The sequence below is a fragment of the Sander vitreus genome, chromosome 7, assembly GCF_031162955.1.
Source record: "Sander vitreus isolate 19-12246 chromosome 7, sanVit1, whole genome shotgun sequence".
NCBI lineage: Eukaryota > Metazoa > Chordata > Actinopteri > Perciformes > Percidae > Sander > Sander vitreus.
Genome location: NC_135861.1, coordinates 19,915,703 through 19,928,036, shown reverse-complemented (window position 1 = coordinate 19,928,036; position 12,334 = coordinate 19,915,703). Strand labels below are relative to the sequence as shown.

The 12,334-nt window shown below is 40.2% G+C and overlaps 1 protein-coding gene across 2 annotated transcripts in view; it reads right to left on the bottom strand.

The window, feature by feature from the left end:
• The window catches only part of b4galt5 (UDP-Gal:betaGlcNAc beta 1,4- galactosyltransferase, polypeptide 5), a 48,102-nt gene that overhangs the window by 19,322 nt on the left and 16,446 nt on the right, over positions 1-12,334 (bottom strand). The window contains exon 1 of one of the 2 annotated variants that reach the window (XM_078255178.1): positions 11,122-11,655. The exons of the other annotated variant lie outside the window; for it this stretch is intronic. Within the exon in view, the coding sequence (XP_078111304.1) occupies positions 11,122-11,227 (106 nt within the window). The 5' untranslated portion in view covers positions 11,228-11,655. Of the gene's footprint in view, positions 1-11,121; positions 11,656-12,334 lie in introns of those variants that run through there. 2 annotated transcript variants of the gene reach the window in all.

Here is a 12,334-nt window from a genome sequence, read left to right as displayed (position 1 = left end):
GGTTAACCATCCCTAATGCGCTGTAACAAGCACTTACTTTTTCACACCAAGTACTGTCCCAATCTTGGGATTTACAGTAAACAAGACAGTTGTGGTTTCGGTAGCACGGGGCCGGTGAATAGTAATTAATTCTTGCAGTGCCTCCAACGCTCCCTTTTGCCAGCACATATCCGCCTGCTTTTATATTTGGCAGCTGCCCAGAACATTCTTGTGTTATTGCAGTGGCTCAGTGTACAGAGGACATACACAGAGACCTACACACATGCACACAAACACACGAGTACCTAATGACACAGACACACAATACTGCCTCTGCCTATTTTCTCCTATACACTCTATTTTCCTACCCCCCTCCTAGATGAGGTCTCTTCGCAGCTGGAGGTTACTCCTGTTGACTGAACAAAAGGGCCAGAGCAGGCAGCTAGTATACCACGCTGCCACAGTAGCTACATACAGTTGAACAAGACACAGGAAAACCACACAAGCCCTATAACTTTCCTCATCTAATTCTCTGCAAGGGCCTATATGTCTGCTGTAGCTTAATGGTTCGGCTATTCCACTAAACACTGTGGTTTGAGTATACACACCTAAAATCACTGTGAGACACAAGGTAATTTGGCTAATCACACCAATGCTAAATTAAAACCTTATTCTGCTTCACTAAAACATATGCTGTCAAGTGACTGTCCTTGGGAAAAGTTAAGGGCATAGTAAATATTATAATGTTAGTATGGGCTAAATAGTCCCAGTACTGCATTTTATTATACTGCATGTAATAAATATTTGTCTATGTATTTATTGGAAAACATTAAGGAATTGTGCAGACTTTGTAGCTGTAATATTTCATGAGAAAAAAAAACAAAAACAGATTTGTTGCTTTAATGCACTGAGGGTTATGCAAAACAACTCTATGTGGTAGTAAATTGAGGAATTTCAGATTTAAACTACAAAATGTGTTTCTGCCAACGTGAATCAAGGTCATGACACCGATTCTGCTGATACTTCGTAGACTAGCATGTTTTACAGGCGAGCCTGGTGTTAAAGTTAGATTTGCTGTGCATACAACAAAAGAGGTAAAATATAGTCTAAGGAGGAGGAAGGTCTGTCCCAGGGAGAAAATAGTAATAAGAAAAAAAAACGGTTTTATCCAATCATATCCAATCTAAAGTGTGTTAAAAACTAGGATAAATTGTGTGTGGCACTAACTCCACCTGAAGATCTAATAAATGGTCATCAGCCCACTTTACCAACTATCTTCTAGCTGCCCTCCTGAGGTTTTTATTAGCGGAGCCTTGTAATGAAGCTCCTACGTAGGTTCTGTGCTGATTAATTACTGCCATGGCCAACCTAAGGTGTTGATCTGGATACCTGAGAATAAGGCAGGTGTGTGTTAGAAGGCAGCATCAATATATCCATGTCAGTTAGGTTGCGTTTACACTGACAATAGCAGTGCATCAAATTACGTAACCTCCTTGTCATTTTAATGGGACCGATTTATTGGCCAAGTGGAGATGATGTGTGAAGACACAATTTTATACATAGAATGTAAACACATGAAGAAAATTACAACAATAATTTGGCAAGGATCAGCAGGATAATGTATTATATTTCATACCACTAGTAAATACAATACCTGGCTGTCAGCATAAAGGTGATTCATGAATCCTTACATTTTAAGGTTGGACATGGGTGGATTGCACATAGTGGACTGTTCTACTAAGAAGTGCTTCAAAAGGAATATATTATATCCTTATTCAAATAATTATAAATAGGTCAGCATGAATGAGTCTAAAGTCTGTATGGAAAACAGGTTGCCAGTGCCTGTCCAGAAGTAAAGATTAGACAGAGCATACTTGCTTTCATCAAACGCTTATTGTGTGCAAACTTTAAAAAACAGGTGCAGTCATCACAACCATTATCCCTACAACCAGCAGTACTCCACCCGTCATCAACATTTGTGTTTCGACTATGCCTCACTGGCACCATTAGCGGCTGCAAACCAGCTCATCACAAGTTACAGTTTGACTGCCCTCATAACACATGACCAATGTAACCACGGTAACAGTCTCCATAACAATGAGAGGCCCATACCAGTTCAACAAAGACTGGGATTCTCCTCAGGATGATTAGGTTACATGACTGATTAGGGCCTCAACACAAGACCTTCAGTCTGCCTCTGAAATTACTCACAACTCTCCATCTGAACATTGGTACACCACCACCCCCCCTCACCTCTCCTGCATGCATCTCCACCCTCTGTCAGACATGGCTGACTATTGGACATAGGTCATCTTACAGACAACAGTAAAATACGTAAGACTGGGGTGACTATGTGTGTAGGGATCACCTTTGTTTGCTGTGTCTTTCTATAGTCGGGCAAGACGGACTCAAATTGCAGTGACAGTATCTAACAGGAACTCCGGTTGATGGAAGCTGAAAACGGAGTACAATAAGTCATCTAAAAAATAGGTAAACTATTTGAAATCTGTGTGAAACTTCAGGTACATAGTGTCAGAAGATTAAACATAAAGAGGAAGCAGGTTTTCATATATCAACATGAATTTAGGTGCACACAACAATCAATGTTAGAATAAATAAATAAAGTAATGCTAAAACTCAAGTTTACTTGAAAAGGAAATGTATTGGTAAAACATGTTTTGCATTTTTCTTCCCTGTTAAATATAGTAAGTAATGGCCTTCTGTGTCTATAATAATTTAAATCCATTAATTTTGAGGACTGGAGACTGACATAATGTCTGCTTGTTTATACCCAAATAAATATTACAATGGAATACATCAGCAGCAACAGGTTAAACCATCTGTTCACAATAGATCTGTAGATCTGTACATACCATGCTATCACATTTATAGAAAAATATATGAAAATCTACAAATATAAACTGAATTGTCTTGAAAACATTGGATGGAGTGATTTCCTCTATAAGCTAAGACGTGTTCAGACAAAAGCAAGGACTTATCAGTCTCTTGTCTTCTGCAATCATAGGAAAAGAATGTTTTAACATGCTGGCCAGTTGGCTTGCTTGCTAGGGGGCTCAGTTCCTAACCATGGTGCAGAGGGAGAGAGGTCTACATTTACAGTATGGGACATTAGTTTATTTGTAATTTGTAGGTATGTAGATCTTTTAAAAGACATGTTTATGTTGAAATAAATATACTACAGAAGTAGTTATGTATTCTGTTGTACGTTTGCCCTCTTACGGACATAATGTGCACAAAAAAAAATTCCAATAGTTAGAACACAGTGTTTTTTATTGGATTGATCGGATAAGATGAAAATGAAAGATGGTAAGAGCTTTCTGTGTGCTCTCGGCAGTCATTTGCTTGCTTTCCTCACTAATGTTTTTCTTCTCAAGCACTAATTCAATCAAGCCGGATAGCCAATCAGAGGGATTCCCCTCACCAAAGTCTCTTGACGCCAAAAAAATGAAAATCCAGACAGACAGACAATCTCCTTGGGTTTGTCAGCACCTTTAGATTTAACAGTGTCACAATCAAAATGGATGTGTTATCCGTGTCCTTTTCAGGGTGACGCTCAGTGTTCCTGCATATTCTAGTAAACCATATTTGGAGTGTACAGTAAGTGTATTTGTGTTTGTGTGTAATGGGGGATAGTGGGCAGGGTGTCACACGGTCAGTGAATGGATTTAAGAGGATTGCTCATGCCTCTGACTGACTCACAAGGTGCAACAAACTCCCACTCTATTGATGTTTAACTAAATTCCTTTGTTAATGGAGTATTTAGAGTCACATGTCCTTGGACTGTGCACACAGATTTACAACACAAGAATGTAGCAGACGACCACAGCAGGTAGATTTAAGTGTAAAAAGTCTAGAGATGCAATCAGAAATAACAATCTTGATGTGTTTATATAAATAATGGGGCACGTGTTGTTCTGACCCGTCAGTGGTAAAGAAAGAAAAGAAATTTATACTAGTTGTAATGGCTTTTATTGAAGGTTCTCCTTTACAGTTTACAGATGTCCCAGACAAAGAGACAGTCCATGGCCCTGTCCCAAAGGACAGTATCCTTGGGGATTTTTTGTCACTCCGATCATCAGGGGAACAAGGGTGGCATGTTTCTGTGGTTGTTGTGACGACAAAAAAGTGTGAGTCTTGGATGGGAACAAGCCCTCAGTGAACCATAGCAACTGCAGTGAAAATGTCAAACGCCAGACCTTAAGTGGTCTAGCTGGAGGGATTTCAGTGATTGAACTGCTGTGTAGCCAGCTATTTATGTTTTCCTTGCATGCTGAATTCATACAGTTTTCATTGTTACTCAACTAGAGATTTAAAAAAGGCAGAAACACTTTACAGAAGCTAAATAGAGAAGCTGCAATATATTACAATGTACCATGCCTCTTTATTCACAGTGGAATCTATCTGAGGCAGCTTGGCACCAAGTTAATGTAAATGCTGATGCCTATAAATGCAGACAGTTAAAGTACAGCTAGTAGTGATTTGGAGTTTCTGTCCTACCAGTGGTAGATCAAACGTTATTCATTTATCAGACTAGCATGAATAATATCAGTTCTATGTGCACTTTGCAGTACGTTAAACGCGCTGTCTTCCTCCTCAAAAAAGTTAATGATCTACCCACATTAAGTCCGCCAGGGTAACAGGTTAGCATCTAAACAATGCTGTCACAAACACATGATAATCTAGGCTAAAGCTACCTACATATTTCCATTTCTAACTCTATGTAATGCTAAGCACCAAACTGCATAGCACCAAACTTAATCTGTCTGATCTTTACAAGCTGCTTCCTTCTTCAATACCTCTCCACTTCAAGCACCAGTTTTTACCCAAATTAGGATTCAAATGTCCTTGGGTAAAGGCAGCCAGCCACTCGTTTCATTGGAAATCGGCTTTGCAGGAAGTGGCTGCACAAACAAATAGACATAGAAGTGTGTTGACAATCATATATGTGCAAACTAACACACAGCTTGGAGGTTGTGACCAAAGGAAATGTTAAAAGTGCTCTAGCACGGTTACTGAGTACCATTAGGACTGAGAGAGTGATAGCACCGAACCGGCCTATGATATCTCTGCCATGACAGTGATAACAGGGCACAAGGCTTCTATTATTTATCCGAGTCGGAGTTCTGACTAGAAAGACAGACGTTGCCTAGCAACACGCACCAACACGCCCCCTTTCCTCGGATTTCCGAGCTCGGAACTCAGACAACCCTTGAGGACACCGAGCAAGAATTCCAATACGGAATCCAAGATGGCTGCGCCCTGTGTGGCTTGAAGTATGAATTGCTTTCATTGTTTTTGGACCGCTTTGGTTGTTTAAATGACGATTTCAATCACTCGTATTACTGCAATACCTTACTGCGTCCGTATCACTGCCTGTGGGTATGGGAATCGGTCTTGTTGTGAGTGCAATATTGAATGAAGACTTGTTTCAAACGGGTGTTGCTAAACGTGGCTAGCGTTGCTAACAGAAGATAAACTAAAACATGAAATAAAGTGAAAATGTTAAAAGTTCAAATGGCTGCGTTTTGATAAGGTGGGGTAATAGTCATAATCAAACAATGTAATGTAAGTGCTAGAAGTGTTACCCATGGATGTATTAAGAGCTACCGCAACAACAGCTTTCTGGGTGGCGTCCATGTTTTTCTCCAACTCGAACGCACAAAACATACCTTGACTCCAACGCTTGAAGTGTGGAAGTGACGTCATATCCGAGGTCCGAGTCGGTTCGTTGAGAATAACAGAACGCAGCATTACTGTAAATCAAAAGCATGGTCCTTGTGCTAGTCTCCACAAATGAATCCCTTAGGTCAGGGTAGGAAGAGGAAGAGAGCATTAAACATTCAATTATCAAACTATATAACACTATATTTGATGGACCAGGCATTACAGGGTAACTCATGACATGATAGTATTTTGCCTGTGATAATGACGTATCACTGTACAGCAGATTCTGCAAGAAAAGATAGAAAGTCAACTGCAATACATCGCAATCTCTTTGTTTTTTAACCAATGATTCACCTAAATATTTTATGTTTATGCGGTACTGCTGACGGCAACTACATCATATCTGTTTCCAGCAAAACAAAAATACATCTTATGTACTTCTTTACAAATAAAATATGTCAGACTGACTGTCTGCATTCTTGAATATTGTGCATTCTTCTTAGAAAACAAATCGTTTTTAGGAATGTCTCATGATATATTGTCTAGGAGTGTATTATTCAACTTTTGTTTTTGTTAAAGAAGGACAATAAAATTGCAATATTCAACACTACTGAATCGCAATACTTCATCGCAATACTTCTAGAATCGCAATACAAATTGAATTGGCACCCATGTATTGTGAAAAAAATTTAATCGGGACGAAAGCATATCGTCCCAGCCCTAGTTGCGCCCTTGCGAATGCAAAAATACAACATGCAGGCTAAATGTAAATGGACTGTATTTATATAGCGTCTTTCTAGTCTTAACGACTCCTCAAAGCTCTTACAGGTACAGTACAGGAACCATTCACACACAGTCATAAACTGTGGCCGAGGCTGCTGTACAAGGTGCCACCCGCTCATCAGATAAACATTCACACACATTCGCACACCAATGGCGCAGCATCGGGAGGAATGTCTTGCCCGAGGACACTTCGACATAAGGACACTTCGACATGGCACTGCAGGGCCAGGGATTGAACCAACAACCTTCCAATTAGTAGCCTTCCTGAGCCACAGCCGCCAATAAAATGAAAACACGTGACATGATTTAAATGTCATGAGTAATAAGCTGTCAATAGGCTGAACAGCAAGAAAGCAGAATGGTTTGAAAGCTAAAAATGTGTTCAGCAAAAGAAGGATACTCCTATGCCTCAATATCCCAAGAGCATATATTGCTATACTGCTGCCAGTGTTGTTAATGTATCAGAAGAGACTGCATCAAGATATACATTATGTGTCCCAATTCCTGATCCACACTAAAGTTTATTAAAGTTTTCACAGTTAAGCACATTTCACAGTTTTAAGCAAAATACATACTGTAGGCAGTTGAAAAGCAGTCAAAGGCTGAGGTTCACATGTGTTTCTCAGGTAGCTTAAGCACTACTTAGGAAAGCCATCTTTATTCAATATTGAAGTAAATACTATTTGTCTGCGGTTTATTTTTGGTGAGATTTGTTTTTATGATAACTTACCCTGCACACCTATTATCTTACTGATAGAATTCACACTGGGCTTATCATTCTATAATAACAATTGCAGGCATATTCTCAAAAGCATAAAAATAAGGGCCACACAATATTGCACTGTGCAGGAGAGAGTTTATCATTAGTTATTCTCAGTGTAATACTTGCTCATCAAGCAGCACCTTGAAAACCTGACACCAGAGAGCCTGTGTCTTCCCTGGATCTCACTCCAGTGGGATTCTCTCATGTTTTAATTAAACTGCTACAATCAGGCCCAGCTGTGCCCTGCATCAGTCAGTATCCATGCTCGGGGGAAACATAGAGGCAGTGCATATGAGTACATGGAGATAGAAAACCTGAGAGAGAGACAGAGGCAGTCGGGAAGGGAGAGAGAGAGAGAAATGGACTAAGCCGTGAAATTGGGGCATTCTGCACTGAAGCCACCTGGGTATTACAGGAAGCCCTGCTCAGGTGTTCTAGATGGGTTCCCCGATGTGCAAACCAGCAGAAAGGAAACGGAAAGGAGCTAGGCTCATCTCTTTCATCCGTTCCTCTCCGTATCCCCCTCGTCTTGCCCTTTTCCATCGTTCTGTTTCTTCTTTTTACTCTGAATTATTCTGCTAATTCTTTGCAGTGTCCCCTCCTATATGGTCTCTTTCAGCAAATGTGTTCACCTTCAAAGTGTGGCTACCATCATACATAGATATATTTAAGACATTCCCCATTTGATGAGATGTACTGTATAGTCTATTGCTATAGGAGACCCCAAATTGGAGGATTTTGTTGTAAACTCACATTGTATGCAGAAAGATAATTATGGAAATAGGAAAAGCTAGAATGATCATACTCTTGCTGGGATTATTTATGGAGAATGTAGCTACAATATAGTAAAATAATGTGAAGGATTCACTGGCATCTCTGAAGCCCCCCCTGACAACTCCACCTGCTCTTTTAGGGTTAGGGATAGGATAGCAGATTTCACACATGCAGTATGATGGTTAAAGTTAATTACTGGAAGTAATATTAATGCATGGACATTAGCTCAGGCTACGATTATGTGAAGGATGTCTGAGGAAGGCAGCAGTTTGTCAGATACAAATTAAGAGTAACCGACAAATGGAGTCACACCAACACGGTACCCAATAAGGTGAATAGGGTGTGTGATCTCTTTGCACAATCCTCTGATCATTATTCTTGCAAACCCTGCGCATAACTGTCCAGCCTTCTTTTCTCATTCTAAAAAGAGCATCTTGTAATAGTGTCTTTTACATATTTGTATTATATTTCTATTGATGATCTTGTCTGTTGCAGTACTTTGTTTTATTGTTTAATTCCTTTTAATATGTTATTGAATGCACCAAACACACCAAAGTAAATTCCTTGTAAGTGAATACTTACTTTGGCAATAAGTCCTATTCTGAATCATTTTAAAACACACACACACACACACACAACAGAATACAGCATCTTGTGTGTGTGATGCATCTCTCAAACCTCTCTGTATCATGGAACCATTTTCTTTGTTAAATAGGTCCATGATACCGAGAGGAGATTCTACACTAAAGATGATGTATTCTGTTGAGGATAGTTAAATGCTATGGTTCAAAAGGTTTTCGTTAACAGGCTACATTTTCTGCTGTTTGTCTCAAGCTACGGCGCAATTGTGCATCTCTGACCACAGCATCTGAAACCTCAGCTAATGCCCATGCATCAATATCATGACCAGTGAGTAAATCATACCACCTTATGTAAAATGAAATTAGTATTGCACCATCCTCCAACCCCCACATGATATATCTGTTTGGGCCTGCTGCTAGAGCTCCATCAGGCACCCTCAGTGTAAAAGACTAAACTGTAGCTTCTAGTAACAGCAGCATAAGCTGCCCTGCTCCTGGTTACCATATATAATTAATGGACTGGTGCTGTGCCATTACAGCCCTACAATAGTCAACACCCAGGAGGACAGTTACGGCCAAAAGCAGCTCTCAGACAGTTACCAGACACCATCAATACTTGAGCTGGAAAACTAGTGAACAAATAAAGGATTATTTTTACCCTGGTTGCTCAACGATGTAGCCTATCTGTTTATTTGTTTCACATTTAGATTATGTTGTAGATGTAGATGTTATTGAGATTTACACAGGCTACTTCTGTCAGTAAAGTGTCCTCCCCATGAGAATTGATTCAATTATTGATCAAGTTGTCCACAGCAGGTAAAAAGCGTGAATGGATCAATACCCATTTTGATGAGTAAGTAGGACCAGTTCTCTCTTTGATGTTTTAGAAAGGCTGCACATGACATAAACACTATTTCACTCATACAGTCACTCTCTACTCCAACAATGACTGGCTCTCATGTTTGGCAGTGAAAAACCATTACCTATTGATTGTAAATGTGTTCAGTTGGAAATTGAAACGTTTTTTGACTTTCTTGTGTAAACTATAACACTGGTCTATCTAGGGCTGGGTACCGAATTCAATACTTTTTAGGCACCGACTAAATTGCCTCTAAAGTATCGAGTATCGAAAAATGCCTCGTCATTCAATACCCAATTTTCAATACCTAAGGAGTAAATCTCATCAGCGTCAGTGAGCTAATAAGCATGCAGCATGCTTCTACCAAGATCTAATAATGCTCGGGATTGGCTGTCTAAAGTAACACCTCGCAGAGGTAGGCAGTAAAAACTCAACGTTACGCACAGAGACAGGGCTAGTTGTAATTTCTTTTTGTTTAAAAAAAAATTGGTATCGAAAGAAGTATCGTTTAAGAACCGGTATTGACATCACGGTATTGGCATTGCAAACGATCCCAGCCCTATGTCTATCATTATATTATAGGGATCAGATAACAATGTTCCAAGGAAGTCCAACCAAGCATGCCTGTTCAGCAAGCACAACAGGATATCGGTGAAATATTTCCTCGTGAACTTTTCCACACAACTGAAGTATATAGGCAACCATGTAGTTGCTGCTCATTTGCACATTCATCAATGTTTTTACACCCACTCAGTGAACAATTATAACAGATCTGGTTGGCACAGAGTCAACTACAGAGTCAGGTGAAAGTCCCAGTTTTACAATATGTATTAAGATAAGCAGAGCTGGTTAAGCTACAATAAAGTGACAAATGTTTGGACATCACATGGGTGATACTGACCAAAATAGCAAGCATGAATGGCCCTACGTATCTAAGCTGACAGGATGAGTGGACAATGGCCTCAGCTAGCAGGTGTCAAGAAAAGATGCTCAAGAAAGATTGAGGTGACACACATGTCCGCATATACATTCACTGAAAGAGACAAAGAGTGATAGAGAAGGGCGGGGATGATCGAGACACATTAATAAAATATAATAATGATGGCAGAAATTCAGAACATTCAATATTACACAACTGCATGTGACTTACAGACAGCAAATGATGTAAGAATGTATTTTTTTGTCAGTGATCTCTATGTTAAGATTGACTTCACAAATGTAATTTAGGCCTATGAATCCATGACTCACAACATGACCTTTGCCCCCCAAAAAAGAGTCAGACAGAATGAGAAAGGCAAAGCACACATGATTCAACTTTGGCTGTTCTATGGATACCAACAATAAACCCAAAATCAAAGCCAAATACCATATTTTGCCTTTGGCCCCAGTCCCTACTATAAACATAATAATCATAGTTGTTAGGCCTGCTAACATCAGCATGAATAGCAGCCATGATGCTCATCAGTAGCACTATTATTATCATGGTCAGGTACATGGATATTACAGGATTGAGTTCCAGCATCCAGCTGAGTCTCATCATCGATTGGGAGAGATCAAGGCTCAGCAGAGGAGCATGGCCATTTCGCTTTTCCACACTCCCAAGCCGAGCGGTCACACATGACCTAACAGCCCATGCAAACAAAATCACCTTATTATAACTTCTTAGTATTTCAAATACAAACACACAATTCACTTACCGATTCCGGGGGCGGAGTAGATGAAATACAATGCGGAGGTGGACAGTGAAAAAAGGAATACAAGCCCAAGGAATGACCTTCTCCGGAAACGCATATGTGTCGGCATTATAAAGGCAGCACAAGCACACACAGGCACGTTAAATTCAACAACGATAGACCAGCTCTGATGTGTCCAGATGCCAAAGACAGTGTTCGGCAGACAGTGTGGATTAAATGAACCGAGTAGAGTGGCTTGTCTGTGGCAGCGATGAGGAGCCAGGCGACGAGGAAGTCAGTCTATATCCGCGGCAGGCAGTCAGCGCAGGAGAGGACCTAATCAAGACATTCAAATTCCATTCCTGAGAGGAGGTTTAGGTTTTAGTTGCGGTTATGTCCGATGCCGAAATGGCTGATGATAGCGCAGTTTAGCCTGGCCTGGAATTTTCAGTGAGGGACCATCATTTGTCTCACACACAACGTCGGTGAGGATGTGTGACCGCTCCTGCGCTTTGCCTGCCTGCCTACCAGCCCTATGAATGGGACTGCCTTTCCGCAAAATGAGCAATACCTAAAGTGGGCGTTAACGGTACCCAACAAAACAACGTGCCTACAACGTAACCTGGCGACCAACCATTCGAAGGAACATAATATGACACTTTGACGTTACGGCATACTTGTTTTAAGCTAGCGCTAGCTATTTCGTTTAACAAGATTACATTGGGTCTGATGATTTAGCTATATGACTAATCAAAGCACCAATGTAACTATTGCCGGCTCAGTAATCTGCAGTTTCACTCTGAAACAAAATTTAAGTTGTATAAAACCAGTTTTTAACGTTAGGCCTAGCTACTGAGAAGTGCTAGAACCTATAAGGGGTGTTTAATAATATCTGTCCTCCCCAATTAGGCTACACGATAACTCAGTTACAGCCTCCAAAATGACTATAAGCTAAATCAACAGTTTCAATAAAACGAAAACTGAACTCGTCATTTGAATTGGATTTATAGCATATGTAGGATTTATTGCAGGGATGTTGTAGGCCTATTTTCCAGCGTGAGGTTAGGCCTATAATATGTGTAGGGCATTTATGAAGCAAGACCCGACACTGCAAAAGTGTAGAGGTCCTATGAAAGCTGTAGGCCTAATGGCCACCGACCGAATATACTGTAAGTGTATGATGAACTTGCAGTGGCCTACTTATTAATGCATGTCTTCATATTGAAGATGTAGGGGA